General features: G+C 27.9%; 5 protein-coding genes across 17 annotated transcripts in view; 2 read left to right on the top strand and 3 right to left on the bottom strand.

Annotated features, from left to right (window-relative positions):
- Positions 1-4,305, bottom strand: part of LOC102679831 (dynein heavy chain 7, axonemal-like) — a gene marked incomplete at its 3' end in the record, with an annotated part of 20,750 nt that extends 16,445 nt beyond the window's left edge. The window contains 10 exon segments of the mRNA XM_031511152.1: positions 61-326; positions 407-754; positions 888-1,185; positions 1,276-1,497; positions 1,585-1,961; positions 2,191-2,379; positions 2,584-2,730; positions 2,924-3,077; positions 3,337-3,491; positions 3,868-4,305. Of these exon segments, the coding sequence (XP_031367012.1) occupies positions 61-326; positions 407-754; positions 888-1,185; positions 1,276-1,497; positions 1,585-1,961; positions 2,191-2,379; positions 2,584-2,730; positions 2,924-3,077; positions 3,337-3,491; positions 3,868-4,305 (2,594 nt within the window).
- A 1,152-nt stretch (positions 4,306-5,457) lies between these two features.
- LOC102674969 lies at positions 5,458-9,955 on the bottom strand. Its single transcript, XM_006617186.2, has 6 exons — positions 9,203-9,955; positions 8,599-8,773; positions 8,226-8,507; positions 8,124-8,142; positions 7,847-7,951; positions 5,458-6,450 (listed from the first exon to the last, which is right to left on the bottom strand). Exons 3-6 carry the CDS (start codon positions 8,418-8,420, stop codon positions 6,404-6,406), a joined length of 366 nt encoding a protein of 121 aa, XP_006617249.1. The 5' UTR covers positions 8,421-8,507; positions 8,599-8,773; positions 9,203-9,955; the 3' UTR covers positions 5,458-6,403.
- A 695-nt stretch (positions 9,956-10,650) lies between these two features.
- LOC116185837 (dynein regulatory complex protein 10-like) lies at positions 10,651-13,128 on the bottom strand. 2 transcript variants are annotated; one of them, XM_031511206.1, is made up of 6 exons: positions 12,999-13,128; positions 11,807-11,993; positions 11,526-11,661; positions 11,182-11,331; positions 10,938-11,067; positions 10,651-10,836 (listed from the first exon to the last, which is right to left on the bottom strand). In XM_031511206.1, the coding sequence occupies exons 1-6, from the start codon at positions 13,032-13,034 to the stop codon at positions 10,651-10,653; spliced, it is 825 nt and encodes a 274-aa protein (XP_031367066.1). In that variant the 5' UTR covers positions 13,035-13,128. The 2 variants fall into 2 exon arrangements, with proteins under 2 accessions (XP_031367066.1, XP_031367067.1); XM_031511207.1 differs by lacking the exon at positions 12,999-13,128 and adding an exon at positions 12,336-12,559 and having other exon boundaries at positions 11,807-11,990.
- On the top strand, positions 13,107-18,318 carry LOC102674490 (serine/arginine repetitive matrix protein 1). Of its 3 annotated transcripts, none has more exons than XM_006617184.2 (9): positions 13,107-13,428; positions 13,810-15,443; positions 15,765-15,855; positions 16,401-16,588; positions 16,669-17,045; positions 17,133-17,457; positions 17,575-17,659; positions 17,855-17,984; positions 18,111-18,318. In XM_006617184.2, the coding sequence occupies exons 1-9, from the start codon at positions 13,208-13,210 to the stop codon at positions 18,135-18,137; spliced, it is 3,078 nt and encodes a 1,025-aa protein (XP_006617247.1). In that variant the 5' UTR covers positions 13,107-13,207; the 3' UTR covers positions 18,138-18,318. The 3 variants fall into 3 exon arrangements, with proteins under 3 accessions (XP_006617247.1, XP_006617246.1, XP_031367065.1); XM_006617183.2 differs by having other exon boundaries at positions 15,753-15,855; XM_031511205.1 differs by lacking the exon at positions 18,111-18,318 and having other exon boundaries at positions 15,753-15,855; positions 17,575-17,711; positions 17,855-17,982.
- Positions 18,319-19,416: 1,098 nt separating this feature from the next.
- LOC102674832 overlaps positions 19,417-24,876 on the top strand; it is an 11,108-nt gene continuing 5,648 nt past the window's right edge. Inside the window, exons 1-3 of one of the 10 annotated variants that reach the window (XM_031511191.1) lie at positions 19,417-19,847; positions 20,988-21,053; positions 21,299-21,461. Coding sequence is in view for 8 of the 10 variants with exons in the window: in XM_031511184.1 (XP_031367044.1) it covers positions 19,595-19,826; positions 21,299-21,461 (395 nt within the window). In the remaining 2 variants the exon portion in view is untranslated. Of the gene's footprint in view, positions 21,462-24,876 lie in introns of all 10 variants that reach the window. The other 9 variants (XM_031511192.1, XM_031511184.1, XM_031511189.1 and 6 more) reach the window with 9 other exon arrangements.

Genomic DNA, 24,876 nt, shown 5'->3' with positions numbered 1-24,876 from the left:
TGAAAAAAAAAAAAAAAAAAAAGAAGCAAAAGAAAAAGAGTAAAAAAAACGACTACTAACAACGTCTCTTTTTCGAATGGTTTGATATAAAGAGAATTCTTCATCGTTTGAGTCTTGATCAAGTGATCGTCCAAGAGTATTTGTATTTCGTCTACACTGGCAATTACATAGGTGCCAGTATCGCGATAAGGATTAACAGTGAATGATATCTCTTCCCAATCACGATGCATTCGTTCCAATGATTTTTCCAAGGTACCTTCCTTTGTGGCTGCTTCCGCTATTGCTTCGAATTTCGCAACGTAGTCCATCAAATTCAAATCGAGAATCTACAAAGCATTTACAAAGCGAGTAAAATATTTATTCGCTTTATTTATTTATTTAAGAAATAAGATAAAAGATAATTTACCTTGGCAAGTGTCATCGTCTCGTCGATCTTTATAGGAAAGCCGACAATTTCCGACACTTGTTCCCAATGACGGCTCTTCATAGACGTATTTCCAAGAGTATATATAATAGGCATGTGCTCTTTGAATTCCTCTATCTTTAACCGCATAGTTTCAGCGAGACTTTTCGCTATCGGTTCTTGTATAATCTTTTCTAATCTGTAGATTGTACGAAAAGCGGTTCCTGTTTCTATGTCGATCTCATCCGGCTCGTAAGTACCTATTACCGAATCCATCCATTTTTCGTAGTTGTTTAAAAACTCACAAGATATATCGTACAATCTTTTAAATGGCATCAATTTGTCGGCTGTCTAACGAATAAGTTCAATCGTCACAAATAAATTCAATCGTCGCATAGAACGATTATATTATTATACAAAATTTGTTTGAATAAAGTTTTTGTTGTTTTAGGTTAGGTAGGATCGACAAAACTGTCAAACTTACCGCTTTCCGTAAAGGATATTGGGATAATTCCCAACCGAATAATTCTTCTTCCTCATTAAATTCATCGATCGTATCCATTGCTGTGATCAATTTGTTTTCCAAATATATAGCTTTGTCTCTGTATCGAAATATCTCTTCTACGTTGCCCCAATACTGTAATTCGTTGCAATATTTCGCGTACAGCTCGAGATCCCGTGTGAACTGTTCGATTTTCCTCTTAAGAGTATTTTGAAATTCTCCAATTTTGCTTGCAACTATCTTTCTGTGTTCCTCGAAAATATCCGGAAGCTTGTCAAACCTTGTATCGCGCGCAATAAAATAGAAAAAATTTAACGAATTCTCGTTTTTATAATCGTTTTATCATTTTCTTCTTTTCTCGCCCACTTACCATTGGAAAGCGAAATTATTGAGTTTTAGCTCGATAGCGCTTAAGACGGAATAATCCGACAGCATAACGATATATTTAATAATTTCCCTTAATCGAGTTTCTAATTCGGAAATAGTTTCTGTTTCCGTGGTATGTATGAATTTTCGCAGTTCCACCAATTCCTTCGTGTTCGCTGGAACGGTTAGTGCACGATCTACGATTCGTTGATACTCGTTTCCCACGCTATGTACGTGTACATTAAAATACTTCGATTATTTATTCGAAACGTTTGAATTTTATTTGAGCAGAGAGAAGGTAAAATTCGCTTACGCTCGAGATTTTTGCTGATACTCGCTGATCATTTTGGTGACCAATATATTTTTAAATTTTTGTGCTGCCGTAGAAATATATTTAACAATATCTTTACGACGTACAATGAAAAATCCGGCGTAATAAGTTTCAGTGTATTCGACTGTCACATCGCGGGACAAACGATCGTAATAGTCTATTAGATCGCGATATTTATCGAAGTTTTCCGACGTATCGAGTTTTTTAAATTCTTCGACTTTACTCGATTCCAATTCGATTATAAAATTCTCATACTTTTCAAATATTTTTACATGTTCAATCGGGCCAACTTTTTCTCTCTCGATTAGTTGCTCGATATCTTCTTTGCACTTGTTCAAAAATTCTGTCGATATATACGGCTGTGACGATAACGAAAACGTTATATTTGAATATAGGAAATTTGAGAGAAGTGAAAATTGAGAGGAAAATTCAATCGTTAATTCTCTTAAGATCTCAAATTTTTGTGTAAAGATGAATCATTCGATGATTTTTTTTTAAATTTAACAAAAATATTATTTAGATTAAAGCAAAATTCAATTTCTGATCGCTATAAGTTATAACAAATGTTAAGTGCAAAACGGAGAATACCTGGAGTAATTTTTTATTAGGATCAAAGGTTTCATTCAACAGTGTTTCAATGCGTGGAAACACGTTAACAGTCTCTCGAAAAAAATTTAATATCGTCGAAAACGCTTCCACAAAGCCACTAAACGTTGGTTCGAATATTATCCGTTCGTTTCGCACTATTACTTTTATGTCAAAGCCACGACGCTTTTGCTATAATAAATAATAACATAAATCAAATTTTTAGGTTAGGTTTCTTTTTTAATAATACGATAATAATATGATAAATTGAATATAAAGTAGGAAAAAAATAAGCGGTATCTAATTTCAATAATAGAATGCCATAATTTCATAATGATCTTCTTCCCTGGTTTCTTTTTTTTTCCAATCTCTTCTCGTCGCAAAAATATAACTCACGTTTTTGTTGTGAAGATAATTGAAAAACTCTTCTACCGAACGCAAAAAAACTCCTCGCAATTCTTCTTCCATGATGACAGCGACGCAATTAAACAATTTTCGATACTTTGCAGAGCTTCGACGTGGTAACTCGTCTCGGTGGAGTGCCTTAATGAACAATGTAACATATTTATATTATAAATGAAATATATCTTAAATATATTATATTATAATATTTCTTATAGAAGATTTTCCGATTTTAAAAATTTATGTTCGTAAAAATTATTAATAAATAAAAATATCGCGTTATTTTTATTTATTAATAATTGAGCTTTTGTATTATATAAATTATTTATAATACCGTAATAAAAAACGCTTGAATTTTTGGTAAGCAATATTTTAGAAGATCCTCCTTTGTTTTATGAAACATTTTTGAAATAGTTCTCTCGAATACTTCAAGATCCGTAATAAATTCCCGGCTTGCCAATTCCGCTTCGCATAAAAACTTGCAGTCACTGTTGTATCATTAAACGATATATAACGAACGAATTGCATATTTTATAATTTATAATATCAAATTCATTAGATATACGCAAAAAAAAAAACTCTTATAACAAATAAATAGAATAATTTTTCTTTTATTTTAATAACTTTATGTATAAAAAAAGTCTTTTTTATAATATATATTTATCTTTATAACTTTAACAATATATGCATCAAATGTATATATATCCATGAATAATATTATAGAAATAGTTTGCACAAGAAACCAACCTGAATTCTCGATTCCAGAAATCAAAAATTCGTCGTATAATAGGATGATATAATATCAACTTTCTCTCGATTTTCGCTCTGTTCCAATGATATTGAACTTCATGCTCCTTTGAAAATCGTACTCCTTTAAATTGAAACTTCTCAATTGCAGCAAACTGAAAATTATAGTAGTTTCTTGAATCTTCATCTTTTCTTCCCTACTAACCACCGTTCTTCTTCCTATTATTAATATTTTTCCTTTCATTTTTTTCGTATTCGTACAAGAATGTACAATGTTATAATAACAATGTACGCAAGTATTTATTAAGAAATTTATTAAGAGAGATGCATAAAATAAGACGAGTTTCGCATTGTTAAGAAATATTCTATTTCCTTGCCAAAATTAATTTTCGATAATTTGCATTTTACGATTAACGAATTAATATCTAAGCTAATCTGCTTCTTCTAATTCAAAACATTTTCTTCTTTAGACTCTTTAGATAATAAAAATTTCAAATGTATATAAATATTATAGAAATATTTAAAATGTACCTCATATAACGAGGGATATTGCGACTCTCCTATAACGAATTCTATAACTGCTTTCTTTATACTGAATATATATTCATCTTTTACTTCTTTCACTAAACCATCTAAAGTATTTTTGTATATTTCTTTCCATTTGGTTGGAATACGATTTAGTATATTTTTCAAAAGATTAATATCTATTGATCCTATGTAAACATCATCGATACCTTGTATCAAATAATAATAGTATTGTAAAATCTCTTTTTCGTCTTTTATAATTATATCTTCATCCTTTTTTTCTATTTCTTTTATATCGAATTCATAAAATATCTCCTCCCTTTTTTGCTTTTCTCTTTCTTCCAGTACTTTTCTCTTTATTACATCAACAAGTCGATTTCGAAATTTTATTCTTTCTTCACATAGTGACAAATATTTAAATTTATTTTTTGTATATTTATGCATTTTTTTTCCTTTATACGTTCAATGTAGATTTTTCATGTGTTTTCATAAAATGTACATATACTTTTTTTTTTATTTTTTTTCTTTTATGATTTTTTTGTTGAATATATTCGATTAAAAAAAAATAAATAAAAGTTAATAGTTAATATATCAAGATAGATTATGAAATAAATTTAATCCCTATACAAATCTTATAATTTACATCATTGAAGATATGTTGTTTGCATATGACATTTGCATATATTGACACATATTATATAACACAAAAATTATTCAAGTTATATACAAATTATTTTCTTTTTTACTTTCTTTATAAATATATGGTTAACAGCAAAGAATATTATATTTCTTCTTGATCGATTTAATAAAATCTAAATCACATAAATCACTATACACATCAATTCTATTTCAACAATGAAATAGAAAAAATAATATATGTAAAAGTCGATTATTTCTATTTCTTAATTTAAAAAACTATCTTTACACTTCTTGTCATACTTTCTTAGTATATTTAAGGCAATGTGATAATTGATTTCTCAATAACCATCTGTTAACCTATAGAATGTGTAACTTTCCATGGTAACCAGTTTACATATATTACATATATTATAATTTTTACGTATAATTTAATAATTTCTTATTTCCAATTTCCCAGCTTCTTCTAAATTGTAACTCTCTTTGTTTAAAAATTATTTGTATTATTAATTTATTAAAAATTATTAAATTACAATACTGCAAGAATAATTTATCATTATCTAAATTTATTCTTCATTTAAAAGAATTAAATCATTAAGTAATAATGATATGATTTCTTGTTTTCATAAGTAGAATCCAAATTGTGAATTGATTTTTGATTATGATTGCGCATTTAATTTATTTCATTTTAGAAATATTAATGGATATACATGCATATGTAAATATATATCAAATTCCTAAAAAAAATTTTAAATACAATTAACACACAACTTATTAACGACATTTTATTTACATTTGTATATTTATTACAGATGCACGAGAATAGTAATTGTGTCTATTTGTACATACATACATGTAACTTCAGTCGTATACGTATGCACTTGCATACGTATACTATATATTAATTATTTCATTGTGTCTTGATGATTCGGCCATGTAATAATTGAAAAGTTTAATCAATTTGATTGTTTCTTACAACAAATTCGCAACAAAGATATTGCAATCTTGTTTGTGTAAATAAATTTCCATGCATGTACAATGCATTTCTTTTTGATTGTCAGTTAATAGGCTTTTTTTTTGATCCCACATCAAGTAATTGTACACTGAATATATATAATCTTTAGTTAATCTCTTTCTCTCTCATTCACTCCTCTCTCTCTTTCTCTCTCTCTCTCTCTCGGTTGCTCACTCGCTCTCTCCCTTTCTTTCATTATTTTTTCTTACTCTGTCTCACTCGTACATCCTCATTCCTTCATTTTTATTTCTCCTTTTATTTCTTGATATTTGACTAGCACAAAATTATTACACAAAGGATTAGCAGTTGATGTAAATACGTAGTTAACGTACAATTAATTTTCTTTCCACATCGATATCATTTTTTTTCTTCATTATTTATAATCGCATTATTTGCGTTCTGTTTGGTGAACTAAGTACATATAAGTACGTATAAGGACACGAAAGGAAACAGAATCGCATATCCATCGCTCCTAACACGCAATGTTGCAAAGAAAGATATTTCAGACATTAACATCTCTTCGTAATCTCACATTATGAAAAGGATACCTAATTAAAATTTTAATACAATTTTGGGAACAACTACATACCATAAGTTGTACACATACATGTATACGAATATACATTCATACATACGTGTATAGATATTCGGATTGACTAGAATTCTGATAATATATTGTAGAAACATAAATATTGTAGAAATTATTGACAATTTGTAATACAAAATTGTAATTGTTTAAATCCAATAGCAGATAGGATCAAGAACCGACCGTTGACCGCGATTCACTAATTTCTTTTAATTTTGCATACACGAATATTCGTGATATCTATTATCTTATCAATAGGATTGGTTGCTCGGCAAAACATGGTAATTCTGGTAGGCAGCAAACAATTACGGTCTTGTGAAGCGATATCGGTACGGTGTCCAGGCGAATAATTCTATGAAAAGAATAGATATAATAATATAATATACTAATATTATAGTATAACAACATTTTAAGCATGTGTTATCCCTAGTGGTTACAACGTGCACAATCGCGTCTCGATACACTATTTCACATATCTCCGTAATTTTTCTAAATAGATATATGATTTTCTAGAAAGATAGGTTATGTATATTTACTCTCTACATTATTCTATATTTGTATCCGTATTATCATCATATGAAAAGAGTATCGAGACATTTTAAAAATAATTTGACACGATGTTATGAATTATGTATGTATATAATCACATTAATAAATGTATCGATGGATATATTCAAACTATGAGCGCGTTTCGATGATACGCGTTAGTATGCGTTGTCACGCATGCTAAGTGATCTTATAGGCTGCTGCTACATATAATAGCTGCGTAACTACAGGACACGAGGATAAGATAGAGAATGAGTTGAATGTCGAGCATGCGTTAATTATTTAACAATGAAAATGAACGAGGACGTCCTGATTGTTTTTCAGGAATTGAGTCTTTAAAGATTCTCGAATTAATACGCGTGTTCCTCGTGAAATTTTCGATATAATATGAAAATTTGTATAACGCATACGTTTTTAAAATATGAAAATTGAGATATTCACTCATTCATCGAATTTTTTGTATACATATATATATTAATATTGTAAAATGCATATCAACCTGTGATCGATACAATAACTGTTACAACTATTATATATATATGTTATCTTATATTTTTGTTTTTTTTTATCTTCGCTTATATTATCTTAATATATATTTTTACCTTATTATATATTATTCCACTACCTATGTTGTTGATTGCTTGATTTTTGTAAATTAAACATTCAGTTAACAGGGATATCAATATGAATATACTGAACAATATGAAATAGAGAACAAAGTTAAAAAATTTATCAATCAATGGAGTTCCAAATCTCCAATTTAATTGGAATATAATAATATTGAAATAACATGAAAATATAACGATATCAAAGTTTTCGTTCCGTCCTCGAACATGAAATCATAAATCATACTATCATAAATAACAGATACACTACTATGAATATTTAGTTGGTCAATATTATGATTTTTCGTAGAAATGATATATAAATTTGACCAAATTTATTCGTATTGTTATAATCACAAAAATCGCAAAAAATAAAATCAATTTTTTCGTGATTATGTAATTAAATTACATCCTGCCAGAAGCAAACAAATTTTCGGATAATCATGAGCAGTAGTGTAAACGAAATTTATGAGTAATCAATTTGATGATTAGGTTAAGGAAGGTTGAGTCGCTACAAGAGCGATGCAAAGCTACAATGTTTGAACATGGCTGCACAATCGCGCGTAATCACTAAATTCGATACGCTCTACGATTTACCATTGCTAGTGAAGCACGGACATAGCGCGTTCAATATTCGACTGCAAAATCCACGTGCACGACGATTCCAACCAGTGATGCTACCGATACCCTTTAATCTACTTCCTACACAGACAAATATTTTAATTATCAAAAAAATTATGAATAAAAATAAATTTTGAAATAAAAGCTATCTTTAATCTATCTAAAATATATCTTTTTTTCACGATATGCTTTTCTGATGAAATGCAATCGGTTCGTTCTCTGCTGGCAAATATAATTTTTTTTTTATGATTACCTTCGCTATCATCACCTTTCTGAAACATAAAATTAACATAACGAATAGTTTGCATTCGATATCTGTTTTGAAATTAAACATTATAAATGAAAAATTACAAACCTCCATCTTCCTTTTTGAAGCTTCCGAGATCGCCGTTTGTATAACATCACTTACAAATTTGGTTGTTTCTTTCATTAATTCTTCATCATCTTTGAAAGCTTCTTTTTTTTGTTCTAGCGTTCCTGTAGTTAATATCTTTTCCCGTTCTTCCATGCTCCATTTGCAAGAAACGGTATTGTTACTTTCTTCAGTCATAATTTCTCCTTTAATGATTTCGAATCCGATTAATTTTCATTTATGGTATATTTAGAATATTTATGTAAAGTATACATCCTGTTGAAACTGCAAACAAGTATATTTGTTGTATTAAAATAATTTAAAAATAATACAAACTCGCTATACATTACTTTATATTAATATATGTAATATATACATAGATATTAAACTGTATTGCTCAATTTGTCTCACAGTAAAATAAGAAATCGGATAGCCTTTGTTTTTTCTATCGCGTTTTCCTTCTTTTTCTTTTATTTCTACTATTATTTCTTTCCTCTTATTTCTCGTTCTTCCTTTCTTCTATTTTATTTTTATATTTTCTTCATTTCTTGCTATAAAAAATATTAATTATCTATATTATATAATAATAATATATATTAGTATAAAATAATTAAACAATAAAATAATAAATATTTAATTGCAAAATAATCTTATATTCCAATTTTATTAAAACATTAATATTTACATTAATATTCTTTCATATTAACAAAAATGACTCGTTTTTCCTAAATAATTTTTCTCCAAAAAATTTATAAAATAAGCACAATAATCGTAAAAAAAATTTAATAACATAAAATCTTTATTGTTTAATTTTTCAAATATGCCCTTTTAATTTTCAATGAACATCTTATCATTATCTAATTGAAAAGATCATTATAATTGATATATATAATTGATATAATTGAAATAAACGCATAAAATATACCAAGATAATAATAATATAATGATTGATTCCCAAAAAAAATATTTATTTTACTTACATTTGCAAAAAAACATAATGAAAAGGTGATTGACCTTTCGAGCATAGATATCGAGCTACAGGTGGTGCGCATTCGTTTTACGGGGAAGATTGGAGACCGATTATCCAATGTCGGCATGCATCTAAATGGTTTTTATCTAATAATATCATGCTAGGATTGCTTCGATCTCACCCTAATTAATTTCCTTTCAACTTTTCCAAAATTCGAATCCGTTTCAAGCAACTGATCCAAATCTTCAATTGAGAATTTTCCTCATTTCATATAGTGTAGTATAAGAGAATATTTTCCATATTCTTTTTCTTGTTTAGATTTCGCTTTTTCTCTCTATCTCTCTTTCTCTTTCTATCTCCCTTCTCTTCTTTCTTCCGCTCTCTTTTCTCTTGTTCAACCGTTTTTTCCTCGTGACGAAGCAAAAGGTTATTATTGATGTGCAAACTAAATATTAGAATCGATGCTAATAATGGAAGATATTTTCCAGAAATAAGTGGCCATACGTAGGTGCGAACGATAACGATCGATACGCATGTCCAAAATTGTTTGTTTCGCGGTACTCCCGACCACCGATTCACCTCGTAACGATCGAACGTCTACTAGCCTCGGTTCCTGGCTCAGTTTGCCTGACTGAATATCACCCCGGGGAAACGTTACAGAGCATGCGTCAACCTCCGCGTGACTATTAACTATTCGTTATTCCAGTTGCGCGGTTCATCACCTTTTAGCTTTTAGGTAAAGTTATTTTTCAATGCTATTAACGATACATCTCTTTCACATTTTCTTTCACTTTTTCACTCTCTTTTTTTTCCCTTTTTAAACTTCAAGCTTTTCCCATTCGTTTTTTCTATTCCATTTTATCTTTCTTAATTTGCATTTCTGTATTAAATAAATGATAATTGAACGTGTTAATGAAGTTACAGTTTACTTTTGCCTATCATTTTACATTTTGAAAGACAGATACATAAAATTGTAAGAGAGATACATGTAATTTAATTCCACATTTTTCCTTCATTATAAAATATAGAGAGAAGATTTTGTTTGTTCTCTGCAAGTTATATTATCGAAATGCAAACACGATCGCGATAAGAACGAAAATCCAGCAAGGGTGAGCAACAGAGTGGCGATACAGAAAGAGGAGGGCTAAAGAAAAGAAGAGAAAAGGATAACAAGAAAGAGAGAGAAGGAGAGAAAGGGAGATTTCTAAACATAGTAAAAGATCAATATAGTTAGATATTTAATAATTTCTGTTTAAAATCTGTGAAATTATAATATATTGAAATTATAATATATATTATATATATCATTCATAAATATTTCGAAGTGTAATAATTTATCGATAACATAAGAAAAATTATTCAAGCAAAATATACATATGTATATTAAAGTTTTATCTGTGTTATTTAAAAATCTATAAGGATAAAATTGAAATATATGGAAATCTAATTGATTGCAAATTATTTTCTACCTTTTTTTTTTCTTACAGATATACGTATGTAATATAATTTCCAATTTTGTTGAATAATTTTCGCCGCATGATTTCGACGAAAATTTTCTATCCTTTCTAAAAAAGCCTTTTTCTCGTTTAGCTCCTGTTCCTCTTTTAATTGTTTATATAAATTACGTTGTGCGACGAGTTGATCCTTCAAGATGTATCCATACATGAATAGATTTTCAAATTTTTATTGTAAATTTGATTTGTAAATATATATATAAAATAAATATTAAAATATTTTTGGCTTACCTGAATAATGGCGTATTCGTTGTCGATACAATCTTTTTCAGTTAAAAGAGTATTTTTATATGTATAAAGTGATTCGATATCTTTGTCGTATTTTACCAGTTCATCTAGATATAGCTTTTTCATTTTGTACCTATATATCAGTGTGTATTATGTATAATTAAATGTTATATTATTAACAATTCTTTTATATTTTATAATTCTAGTTCTAATTTTATCGGTAATATAATAATAATAAGATTCTTACCGTTTCTTGTATAAATCGTTAATTTCCAACTGATTTATATCGTGATTAGATTTTAAACGAAGATCAAACTTTTCGATTTCCATTTCCATAGATTTTATCTTTATTTTATTCTTTAAATTTGTATCTAAAATCTTGGATGAGAATTCTTCTCTAAAAGAGCATCAAAAATAATTTTTTACCAATAAATTATTAAATACTATATGTATATATATAGAATAAATATATATTAAATTGTTAAAAGTAAATATATATTTTTCGAGATAATAATATATATATTCAAGGATTATATTTATTTTACTTTTAATTTGTAAACGAGTAAAAAGAATATATAGAAAATTACTTACTTTCGTTTTCTTAGTGTCTCTTTCAAATTTTCTTCGATATTCTTTTTTGCAAGTTTTATTGCTTCCAATTCTAATTCGACATTTCGTTGAAATTGCTTAAAATTTAAACTCTCTTTATGAAGAAGACTCTCCCGTTCTATTAAAAATAATACATTGTTTGTCTTTAAATCTTTTTTCAAAATTTATACAACAAAAGTTAAACAAATAAATATATTTTAATATTTATTTTTAAATTATTTAATATTATTAACACTGTAATTTTTAGGTAGAAATTTACATACGTATCATTTCATGTTTAGCTTTCTCAATATCGCACAATTTATTATTTTTATCCCGTATTGTTTCCTTTTTTAGGTGCTGCTTCGTATTGTTCTCGATCAAATGACAGAATAACTTAAGTTTTTCAATCAGTATTTTCTTTCGTGAATAAAAATCTTGATCAATTCTCTTCTCGATTCCAACATACTGTATAGTTATATGTTATGTATATTAGTTTATTAATTTTATTGTTTTTTTTATTTTGTTGTATATATTTATTTGACAAAATATAAAATTATCATATGTTAAATGTATAGATTAGAATTAGAATTAAAATTTTTATACTAAATCATGATTAAAAATAAAATATTATATTCAAAAATAAAAAAAATATGATACACTTTAAATAATGATTCACATTTTATCATTTTTTTCTTTATATATATATATATATATATATATATTACTCGTGTATATTATTTATTTCTTTCTATTTAAATATTACATATATTATTAATCAATTAATTATTCAATTATTTATCAATTACTTACTTTTTTCGTGAATATCGTTAAACATTTATCCATCTAATCGACATTAATTTGATATTTCTTCTCTAAATTAATTAATCCTGTGTATAAAATGCAATTAAATTAAATGTTTGGTTATATTATATATATGATCGTTGATATTTGCTCGTATATGTATAATGTAAACATACGTAATAGAGATTTAAAGTTTTCTGTGTCCATAGTTACGAGTTGATATAGTTATTTCCATACATACATATATATATATAAGTATTTATATAACATTTTTTATGAAGAATAAAATAATTTAATAATTAGTCATAATCAGATTTATTTGTTTTGATTTAAATACAATAAACTTCATTCACCATTTAAAAACATACTATTATGCAAAATAGAATTTTTTGTTATAAAGATCAAGTAAAATAAAATTTAATTACAAAATTTAATTACATATAACTATTGTATATATTATATATTCATATAAGCAAGTTATATTTTATAGTATAATATAAATATGAATGTTGTATATATAGTAGAAAACAAATTTTGAGTTTAAAAGTATTTTAGAATATTTAATAAAATACAATATTATTTTAGAAAATTTAGATTTATACTTCAATTATTAATGTTTTTTCTTCAATGTAAATAAATTATTAACTATACGCGAACTAAACAACATATTTCATGTAATAATGCTTTGAATCTAAATTTTTTTTTCATAATCCATTGTATAATTGTTAATTGTTTTAGTTAAATCATCTGTCGTTTGGTTGCGCTAGTGTTGATGCTAGAGCGCTGGTGCTGCTATGTCGATGCGATTGCTAACAGGTATTAGTTGGCTTTAGGTCGAAATATCGTTAAGTGTGTAGGGAGTCGTCTGCGATATAATAAATATGGCGTACCGCGGTGTGAAAGGTTCTGATCCATTCGTATCGAAAACATCCCGAAATGAACGTTTTGCACAAATGTCAAAACAAGAACAAATTATTCAACAAAAAAAGCTTGAAATACAGGCAAAAATGCAAGAGCAGAAAGCAAAAGAAGCTGTGGAAAACTTGAAAAAAACGAACGCGCTAGCTCCGAATTTGATAGAAAATAAAATGAATTCTTCCAAGTGAGTAGCTATTACGTTAATATCTATCTAAATCATTTCAAATATATTAGTGCATAAGTGTGTTAAAATATCGCAAACATTTTTATAATTTTTTTTGTAATTTAATCCTGTTACTCATTTAGCTTTATATTATGAATGAAATATAATGTGTGTATATATATGTGCGCGCGCGCGTGCTTGTGTATGAACATGTATATAAATGTCAAAGTATTGCTAATAAATTTATTTAATTATTATATATTAAATATATTTTACTAATAATTAATAATACTTTGTAAAATACTAATAATAATACTTATTGCGATTTCTTAGAAGTTATTATTTGTTGATTTGATACTTTTATATAATAATTTCTTTTAAATAGACTATATTTTCTTCCAGAAAAGATGAAGACAAACCAGTGTCTCAAACAATTAATTTATTTGCCAATGACGGTAGCTTTTTGGATCAATTCAAAAAAATTGCAAGTAACAAAGGAACAGGAAAAGGAGAATTGATGTTTCCTTTGAAATTAGAAGAGAAAAAAGAAGAAAAAACTAAGGAAATTTCACAGGACAAGGAACGAAGAAGAAATAATGACAGAAATAAAGATTGGGAGAATAAAAAAGAACGTAGAAGAGAAGATACTCATTGGGAGAAGAGTTCTGAGAACAGACATAGCTCTTCTTCCAGTCCATCTCCAACTAGACGTCCAGCATCTCAAAGTCCAGAAGCCAGACGTTCATTTAATCAAGTAACTTCTAATGGACAACGTATGCAGCACAACCATCCACAATTTATTTCTCGGAATGGAAGTCTATCTACTGTTCCTTCTCCTGCATCTCAACCTATGACACATCTTACTGGCGTACCATCACCTAATATGAGGAATATTGTAACCAATATACCTCCTCCGAATCTATCAAAAATGCCTCCTCCAAAAAATATGTGTAACACTTTTCCTAGACTTGATGATCGACCTGGAGATCCACGAATGCAAATATCATCACCTCATACGATTCGTCCACCTCCACCTCCACCTCCACCTCTACCTCCCCTTCCTGTGCAACCTCCTCAACCTGTTCCAAATACTAATATACCTCCACCAAATATTCATATGTCTCGAACAATATCATCCAATTTACAAAGTTTACCACCACCGCTACCTTCACCAAATCCATTAGCACCTTTATCATCTTCTTCGACGTCATCAACATCGTCAACATCGCCATTATTGTTGTCATCACCGCCTCCACCACCGCCTTTATTATCGTTATCTTCTTCCTCTGCTTGTTCTACTTCCTCCATTATCTCCTCTTCATCCTCCTCTATCACTACCTCTTCTTCTTCCTCTTCTACATTGATATCAACTGGCTTACAACTTCCTTCATCGATAACATCGCCGTCGCCATCGCCATCGTCGTCATCATCGTTATCGTTATCGTCATCATCAGCGTCGTCGTTGTCAGCAGCATCATCATCGAATCAATTGCCACTATCTTCGTTGTCGTCTACGTTATTAGTGTCATCAGAATCAGACACCCGACAACATGTACTTTCAACCGGACCGCAGTGTGGTGTACCACCTCCAGCACCATTGCAACCTATGAATTTACCGCCTCCAAACATTCCTCCTCCGAATTTGTTACCAACAATGACGCAAATACCACCAAGTATAATGTCAATTCCGGCGTCACAGACAATTGTGGTCAGTGTACCGAATGCATCAAACGTGCCAAATGTTCCAAATGTTCCACCGCCAAATGTGATACCATCCGTAATGATGTCCGCTCCACCACCAGTTCACAATGTGCCGTCGAGTATAAATTCAGTTCCTCCGCCTAATTTGAATATTCCACCTCCGAATGTGCCGCCTCCTTCCTTAATCCAAAATGCTGGGCCACCGCCACTTTCTTTAATGTCAACCAGTTATCCTCTTCCTAATCAAGTCGCTCAGGTACCTATGGGACCACCTAACATACAAGTGCCACCACCAGTGAGGCCATTGACTGGTCTACGAGCCTCTGAGCAGCTAGGTACGATATGTCGATTATTTTCATTTAATTTCTTCATTTCGACGTATCGCCGCGTGTTTACATTCATTAAGAACAAGTTGTTCCCTATAAAACGGATCACTTGTTCACGCAATCCAGAGTATGCGTGCGTGTGTGCGCGCGCGATACGCCGAATACAAGACAATCGTGGGCAAATACGAAACTTGCGAAAAGCAAATTCGTGCAAGATTGATCTATTCGTGTAGACGAATATCGTGTTCTACACTACAGAAACAAAAACAAAAACCAGAGTTTTAGCGTTGTTACGCATGTCTGACAAAGGCTTCTAAGTGTGTCCCGTAGAGGCTGAGCAGTTGGCACGCATCGTCGCTGAGTGTGGGGATGAAATCGAACAGGAAGCGCGAGAGAAGAATGCCCAAGATCCTAAATTATGGTAACTACTGTCCTCACTGGTCTCCATCTGTAGTCTCTTAACGTGTCGCGTTATCACTTATCACATTTTCTTTATTTCAACTTGTATATCGTTTCTTTTTTTTTTTTTTTTTAATTTTTAATATTCTATAAAAGTGAAAATAATGTATTAATAATCAACAAACCTCGTCGAATAGTGTCATTCCTTCGTTACCGTATTTTTTTTTATGAATAATGAAATTGATAATATGATAATATTTAACGATACGTAAAATGCCTTTCTTTCTTTCTTATCATTTTATTTTTTTCTTTTTCTTAATAACGATATAATTTTTTTTCTTAATATATATTATAATATTTATTGTAATTTATTTCTTTCACGAGATGGAGATAATAGTTGAAGATTTGAATATTAACGAGTAAATTAAAATAAATTTATTGATTTACACATGCAATGCAAATTTACGAATCGTTTTTTACAAAGTTACTATATTTCTTTCAATCTAAAGGAATCTAATTTAGGAGACTATGTTACTCGTCAGAGTCTTAAGTATTATTTTAATCAAGGTTTCTGCACCAAAAGCAAAGTGCAGCCTATCTGCAGTACAGGGGATTGGTGGCAAAATTTCGCGCCGATAAATCCTCTAAGGAAAGTAAAAACAGTGGTGCGGAACTCTATTGTCCGGAGGAAGCTCTCAGCGACAATGACGATAGTGATCAAGGTCCTATTTGTAATAAACATATTTCTTCACAAGGTAAATAACATATATATTTTGAATCGAGTCATCATGATGTTATGATTTTGATATTTACTTTATATTTTTTGTATGAGCAGAAAAAAAGCGAGAGAGAGAAAATGAGGATAATTCTAATTCAAAAGAGGATAATAAGGAAGAACGTAAACGAAAAAGACGTAGCCGATGGGGTGATCCAGATAATAAAGTGCCCATATCAGAAATAAACACGATAACCACTCATAGTAAACAACAAAGTAGTGGCAATTTTTCACAGCCAGGTATTGCAATTCCTGGACAAATTGGACAACCTGCTGTTATAATACCCCCGCCGAAAGTTCAACGTACTGAAACAAAAAATCCTATGTTGACTAAAATATCAAGAAACGATCCAGCTTTGATACAATATGCTCGACAAACTTTTGGTACTTTAGATCTTACTGAGGAACAATGGAAGAAAGCCGAGGATCATTATAAGGTAATAAAATTGATTATAAAATTTGATCTCAAATTCATTATTTTGATTAAATTTCTCGACTCACTATTCATCCTAACTTTTATTTAGATAAATCTTCTATATCAAAATTTATTAAGAAAACGAGAAGAAGTAAGACGTTTGGAAGCACAGGGTAAACATAAATATGAATACGATAGTGATGAAGAAACGGAAGGTGGTACTTGGGAGCACAAACTTAGATCTGCTGAAATGGAAGCAACACAAATGTGGGCAGAAGAATTAACAGCGCAAGCGGAAGGAAAACATCATATTGGTGATTTCTTACCGCCAGATGAACTTAAAAAATTTATGGAACAATATAATGCAGTTAAGCAAGGGAAAGAACCTGATCTTAGTGATTATAAGGAGTACAAACTGAAAGAGGACAATATAGGTACGTATTTTACATACGTATGCGTGAAAATGTGTATTTATGCGCATACATATGATATAATATAATTTTTTAACAACGTATTCAATAGATAAATTATTAATGTTTATAATTGTTTAGGATTTCAGATGTTACAAAAACTTGGTTGGAGTGAAGGACAAGGATTAGGTAGTGAAGGCAATGGTCGCATTGAACCCATTAATAAGTAATTCATTCTTATATCGTACTTATAATCTTTATATTACTTTCAGGTGCATGTAAGTGATAAAGATAATTATCTTTTCTAGAGAATCTCTTTTCATTATTATTATTCGATTTTATTATTCATTTTTATTTTTTTTATTTTTATTTTTTATCTTTTAATAATAATTTTTTTAACATTTATTATTTTTTTTAACAGAGCAACTAATAGATTTGATAGCGCTGGTTTAGGTTCTGAAAGACCTGATGGTGTGTCCAGAGATGATGATGAATTTGATGCCTACAGAAAAAGAATGATGCTTGCCTATAGATTTAGGCCTAATCCTTTGGTAATAATTTCTTCATATGTATGAAATATATATATATATATATATTCAATAATAAATATAGAATAAGCGTTCTTCTTATTTTATTTATAATGTTAATAAATTTTTTTCATTTTTTTTTATTTTCAGAATAATCCTCGACGACCTTATTATTGAAAAAAAATTGATAGATCATATTTATGGCATTATATATTAATATTTTCCATCTAGTTGGAAAAAAATTGTCGTTATTTTGTATATTTGAAATACTGTAAATGTAATAAGATTACAGTTATAAACCATGTTATGCTCCAAATGCGTGATAATATAATAAATAAAATCATAAACTTGTTTCTAATTCTTGTATCTTTTCTTTTTTTACTTTATATACCTATATTAATATTTAATAATTATATTAATTATTTCATAAATTAATATCAATTATTACTATTCAATTTAATAAATAATAATAATTTAATTGTTAAACTTAAAGTAAATCTAAAGTAAACATTAAAAATATACATAATAAAATAATAATAAAATAATGTAAAAAAATTTAATAACGAATTATTTATGTAACGTATTCAATAGTTATATTATATTCATAGTTCACGTTACGATGGAATATTGCTTGTCCTTATACCATTTTTGATCAGGCAAGGATAATTGACTAACAAGCAGATAAATAACCGGTTCGTTCACTTTAATCGCTTTTACATTACTTTCATATGATTATCCAACTTATGCAAAATATTTTAATCATTTATATAGTTTTTAAATTTATCATATCGATTTATACTTATATATTTATTTTTTTATACATAATTTATATATATATGCACATGCACTCTTTTTTTCTCCCTCTCTTGTTTCTGCTTCCTTCTCTTTGCTTACCTTCACTTTTATCCGATTTCTATCTTTTCTATTTTTGACAAGTTTTCCAAATTATTTTATATTAGTTTTATACGTATTACATTTCTTTCCGATTTTTAATTATTTCATTTATTTATCCTTAATATTTTTTTACATATTTTATTGCATATTTTATATCGATGCGCCCTGATAATCATGGAATGTACATTTCACAGTAATATCAAGTATGTTCTCGTTTCTCGATCGACAATTGTATCGACACTCGATCAAGGTGAAAAGTCTGAAACATTCTCTTAGAATGTAAGAAATATTCTCGAATTAATCATTTTATATAAATTTTTCTTATTATTACATTTAAAAAATAAAAAATCTGAAATATGAAGCTGGATTTAATTATAATTCATTATTATTATTTGTTTTATTTAAAAACAATTTTCATTCTGCATTTAAATTAAATTTAATTTAATTCGCAATAAATTAAATATATTATTTATAATTTTAATATAATTGTTATATCATTGTATATAAATTATTTGTGATTTTGATGAAAAAATATTTGTATTATTATAACATATAATCATTTCGAAGAATATTGATGTGACATAATTACAAGCTAACGTATTATAATACTCGCTTATCTTCATTTAAAAAGATAAAGTTTTTTTTAATGCTGTTCGTTGCAGCTGACCGATTAAGATTTATGCGGTAGTACAGGAAAGATTTTTAATTCCGGATTGCTACACTTCTTTCATTCTAACCGAATGTTATCCCTATTCGTTTCTCGTCACCTGCAACATCGATCGGAAGGGGGTATGGGGAAGGGAAAGAAAGAGAAGGGAAGTGAAGGGAAAGGAAGGGGAAGAAGTTGCAACGAAACGGAACAGGGAACGAATTCAAACGGATCGAATCGTTTCAGATCGGATCACAGCTTTAACAGAGGGAAAGGACGGAAAGAGACCAGAATGGCCGGTAGATCAGTGGGGAGAGACATAGGTACTCTTTCAGCGTAGACACGTATGTAACGTGAAAGTAACTCTTACAATTCAGCGGTGATCGGGTACTTCTTGGTGCTTTATGGTGTCGGTAGTCTGGTTGCTTATATCGAGGTTAAAGTACGCTGCGTATAGCCGTATATCGTTGTGTATTTTGTTCGTTATTTCAGGATATATATGAATGACGAAGTGAAAAAAAACATAAGAATAAGAAAGAATGATAGACAGCCGTCATATAATGTAAACTTTTTGTCTGTCAATCGTTTTGTCAAATATAATATCAAATATAATACACTTAGGAAGAACAGGGAAACAGATAGATTGTTGAACTTCGGTAAAGAATGAAACCTGTTTCATTAGCGCGAACGAATAATATAATATAATTTGAATTCAATAAAATTAAATAAAGACACTGATCTTACCTGTGATTCAATTATATGCATATAATTCATCGATTCAATATTTTTTTTTCATTTTTTTTTTTTTGTATACTTATAAAATATGTCGTGTTACGTTCCTTAATCTGTCAATTTTGGTTCGCATCTCGAGCGAAAGTCGTTTCTCGAAATATATACATAAACACGCGTTGATATATTTTGCTAATATATTTATTTTTTTTATTTTTCCTCTGAATTTTTATTTATCAATATACGAAAAAGAAATATTAATTGTATTATTTAAATGTTTGTCATACATATCTTTCTTCATCAGGGAAATGTATATGAAGATAACAATCATCGTTCGATCAAGGTGAACGGACATTAAAAAGAGTGATATAAATGGAACGAGTAATGGTTTTACTATAAAAACATTATAAAATCAAATTATGTTTATAATTTCTTATTTTCATATGTGATCATTGTGTTGCATCAAAGGAAAGAATCGGAAGAAAATTGCTGTGATCAATATATTTGCTACAATAACAAATCGCTATTTAATTATAAATGGGTAATCATTAAAGAGAAAAATCATGTACATTACAACAGCTGTTCTATCTTTCTAAGTGATTCGTGCTTCGATTAAATTAATATAATTTGGACTAAGTTGAAGTCTAACATTTTTGTGTACATGTTTAAATCTTCAATTTGAAGATCGTTTAGTGTGAATTTACTTATTTTTTTTTTAAATATATTAACAATAAATGGATGTTCGGCTTAAAAAGAAGAAAGAAAATTTGCATGCTAACAGCTAATCGAACATTAAGTGATCTTCGTCGGGAGTGTCGTTGGTACGTTTTTTAAAATCGCGAATTTTTTATTTCGTTCCGTTTTTCATTTCTGCCCTACTCTTTCTTTCTTTCTCTTTATTTTCTTCTTCCTTCTCTTTTTCTTCTTCGTCTTCATCTTTTTCTTTTTTTGTTTTTTTTCCTTTTCCTTTCATTTCCTCGTTGATATCCATTATTTGTTATATCCATTTTGTCCTTATCTTTCATATTCCTTTAAATACTCTTCGATTGTTCAATCATGAGAGAAGCCGTAATACTTACCACATGTCTACTGGGTATCGTGTTCGCTGGAAGTCCTAGACTACCCAGGACCTCTGCTGATGAACGTAATACCCGCAATGTTAGTAACAATGGAGGCAACATCACTGGAAACACGATACCGGTACCTAGCCGCAATTCTCAACGAAATAGGTAAGTTGTCATAAAAACTAATTAAATTTATCAATATTTTTTTTTTCTCGAATATTGAAATTGAATAAATATTGTAATTATGAAATATTGTAATATACTATAATGAATTATGGAAAAATGACAATATTTGTAATCTATTATTAGGTTTTTATACTATCCAATTTATTGACCAATTTTAAATGTTTGACAAAATTAATTTTAAATTTTAAAAAATTAAATTAACTTTTTTATAAATATAAATTTTTATATATATGCATATATACAAATATATTCTAGATATATTCTAAATATATTCTATATATGTAGTGATATAAAGTGATATGAAAGTGATAAAAAATAAGCTGTAGGTGTATAATTCTAATTTGTTAGCTAGAAATCCTGGGATAGAATAGAGCTCCTTTATATTTTTTCTTTCATTTATCATATAAATCTTTATTTTTTATTTCAATAATGAAACGTATGATACGATTTTTTTTTAAATATTATCTTTTTTTACTTTTTGTAATTATAATATATAAATTTTTGTTTTAGTTATAATGATTATTTATAATTTAAAAAAAAAATACAATTAATTCTCTACTTTGCTTTTTTTGCATTTTTTCAAATTTGTTATTTTGAAACATATATACATACATATATTTCTTGATTTCTTTGTTACATTAATTAATTAATGTTATGTTAAAGATAAAACAAGTTATTTATTTATCATGAAATGAATACAAATGATGGTAATTCAGATATAATTGACTTAATACTTTAATTAAACTTTAATCGTAAGAAATTAAAGCAAGAATTTCCGCTATTGTCTCAAACAGGTTTATATTCACCTTTTTCTCACTTTCTCTTTTCATCCTCTCAATTCACGCGGTATGTAGTAGCGTATATACCATCTATAGCATACCACTATAAATTGTTGGGTCGTGTTGTCTCACGTTATGTTGTCGTTCTTTTGGTTCATGTTAGACTTTCGCTTATGTAATTTCGCAGAACAACGCGAAAGGTTGGTTTTCAATAGTAACAGCAAAAATGCTCGAGAATATTTTTTTTATCACTTATGTAAGTTACATTTTATGAATTTTATCAAAGCATCAATTATAAACATTACTTTCTTTTTTAGAAATATAACTTGTTAATTTCCATCTTTTTTCCTTCATTTTTCAATCTACTTTATACCATTACAATTACCATTGTATTTAAATTCTCACGATAATAAGATTTAAGTTAATTGTTATTTTAGATATATAATCTTCTTAGATATATCTTAATCTTTTCATTATGACAAATATTAATATTAATTAAAAAAAGATAAATTTTTTCATCATAATATTTAATAAGATTTCAATATAAATTTTATAATAATTCATATTATATTCATTGTTCTTCTATCTTTAATTTTATATGCAACTTTCAACATTATTCAATTTTTTAATTTTTAATTTTTCATTATTGAATCACTTTCATTTAATTATCTAATAATCTAATTTAATATATTCTCATTGCCAATAGTACGATTATTGTTATAATGATTTCAAAAAATCATAAATCATCAAATATAATAATGAATCTATGAAATGAGATAAGTAGATAGCTATTCGAAACGAGGACATAAAAAGAAGGACATAAAAGGAATGCAAACAGAAAAAGAATTGATCGCAAGGATAGAAAGGACGATGCGGAGCTCTAGTTTTCCTTCAGTTGCGTAACAAATCTGTAAGATCTACTTATAACAATACGGTTGCGCAACATTCTTCGGAAGGAACAAACGATAATGTAACAGAATAATTTATTGCCTCATATAAAACGAATTCAATTTAAATAATCATTTTTCCAATGTTAAGGAAAAATAAAGACTTTTTTCTTTTCTTTATATATTGCATTTTTTTTTATCATATATTCTACATATATTATAGTTCATAAATCTTAAAATAAAATTCTTTAAAATTTTATAATCACTATATAATTTTAAGTATATACATTTTTTATTAAGATTATTATATTAGTGCGTCAATTTTTTTATTTTTCACGAATTATCAAATCAATATTATCACGAATTATCAAATTAATATTAATTAATAATAATTAGGTTTTAATTTTTTCCAATTTCTAATACACGAAGATATAAAGAAAGTTTTATGATTTTTTTAGAAAAGATTATTTATCTAAAGATTTTTACATCACTTTTTAATCTATTAAATTTGTCATAGTATTTGTTTCATAATTTGTTGGCTTTCTTTTTTAACCTAACGGAAGGAATTATCACTCATGGAATGTCACCTGTTGTAAACTCCCGCTATAATTCCGCTTCCAGCTTTCAAGTCGGTTGCTAGTTTTTGCTCATCCGTTTCGCTTTAGAATACTTTTACACGAATAATTCTGATAATATCCATGCCTACTTTCACTGTATGCTCATTAAAAATTTTTATTTATGAAACAATTTTATATATATATATATATAGGAACACTTTAAGAAATCGTAATATAAAAAATTTGTTCTATTATATTATAATTTAAATATCTATATTATAATCTAAACAATAAATAGTAAAATAATATTCTCAATATTGTAGAATCGATTTTATATAATTTGTATAATATTTAATAAAAAAATTATTTTCAGTTTTCTTCATTTGTTTTTCAATATAAAAAAAGGAAAATTCAATTCAGATGCGTGAAAGTAGAAGTTTTATCCTTTAAAATGATTTTAAAATGATTTTAAATAGATTCTTATACAATATTTTTGCCTGATGAAGTTACAAGCAGTTAAAATATTTTTAAAAATTAAAAATAAAAATTTTTTGTTCAAAATTTAATAATCTTTTAATTGTGAACGAGTATACATTACACACATTCTTTTCATTCTACTGCAAGTAAGTACGTACACATATTTAGGTTTTACAGAATCATAAGATTCGAAAGGACCGTAATAAGGACAGAGAGTACGACTATTGACCTACCTGCGAACTGATTGCGTAAAATTACATGGTAAGAGAGAAAGGATATATCTCTGCAAGTTGTTTTAGGTTCAATTTTATTTTAGATATGATATTAATTTATGAAAAAAAAGGATATAAATTATTAATATTGTATTATTTATTGGAAAAAATTAGTTAATTTTTTTTATAATAATCAATATTCCCCTTTATCATCAAAGATCTCTTAATAAATATTTATTCGCTTTTTGCAAATCTAAATCATGGATTAAATTGTTTTATATACATCATCGTTAATGGATATTTAATTTCTCACGCAAAATTTTGAAAACTAATAAAAAGTACGCAAAGTATACTTAGAAAAGTTGCATTTACAATTTACAATTTCTTACTGGAGATATGAAATCAAAATTTCATACATCAAATAATGTACTGTATATATTATAGTTTAAAATATACATATTGAAAATATTTATCGTTTATAT

This window comes from Apis dorsata, unplaced genomic scaffold (genome assembly GCF_000469605.1).
Source record: "Apis dorsata unplaced genomic scaffold, Apis dorsata 1.3 scaffold_293, whole genome shotgun sequence".
In the NCBI taxonomy this organism is placed as follows: Eukaryota; Metazoa; Arthropoda; class Insecta; order Hymenoptera; family Apidae; genus Apis; species Apis dorsata.
The sequence above is the reverse complement of the archived record's forward strand: the minus strand, read 5'-3'. Positions and strand labels throughout refer to the sequence as shown.

Coding starts and splice junctions, on each gene's coding strand:
- LOC102674490 (XM_006617183.2), top strand. CDS start 13,208: ATGGCGTACCGCGGTGTGAAAGGTTCTGATCCATTCGTATCGAAAACA. Junction 13,429..13,809: donor AATAAAATGAATTCTTCCAA/GTGAGTAGCTAT, acceptor ATTTTCTTCCAG/AAAAGATGAAGACAAACCAG. Junction 17,660..17,854: donor CGCATTGAACCCATTAATAA/GTAATTCATTCT, acceptor TTTTTTTAACAG/AGCAACTAATAGATTTGATA.
- LOC102674969 (XM_006617186.2), bottom strand. CDS start 8,420: ATGACTGAAGAAAGTAACAATACCGTTTCTTGCAAATGGAGCATGGAA. Junction 6,451..7,846: donor TCCGTGCTTCACTAGCAATG/GTAAATCGTAGA, acceptor TTCTTTTCATAG/AATTATTCGCCTGGACACCG.
- LOC116185837 (XM_031511206.1), bottom strand. CDS start 13,034: ATGAAAAAAAAATTTAGATTCAAAGCATTATTACAT. Junction 11,068..11,181: donor AACGATTTATACAAGAAACG/GTAAGAATCTTA, acceptor ACTGATATATAG/GTACAAAATGAAAAAGCTAT. Junction 10,837..10,937: donor ACGAATACGCCATTATTCAG/GTAAGCCAAAAA, acceptor TACATCTTGAAG/GATCAACTCGTCGCACAACG.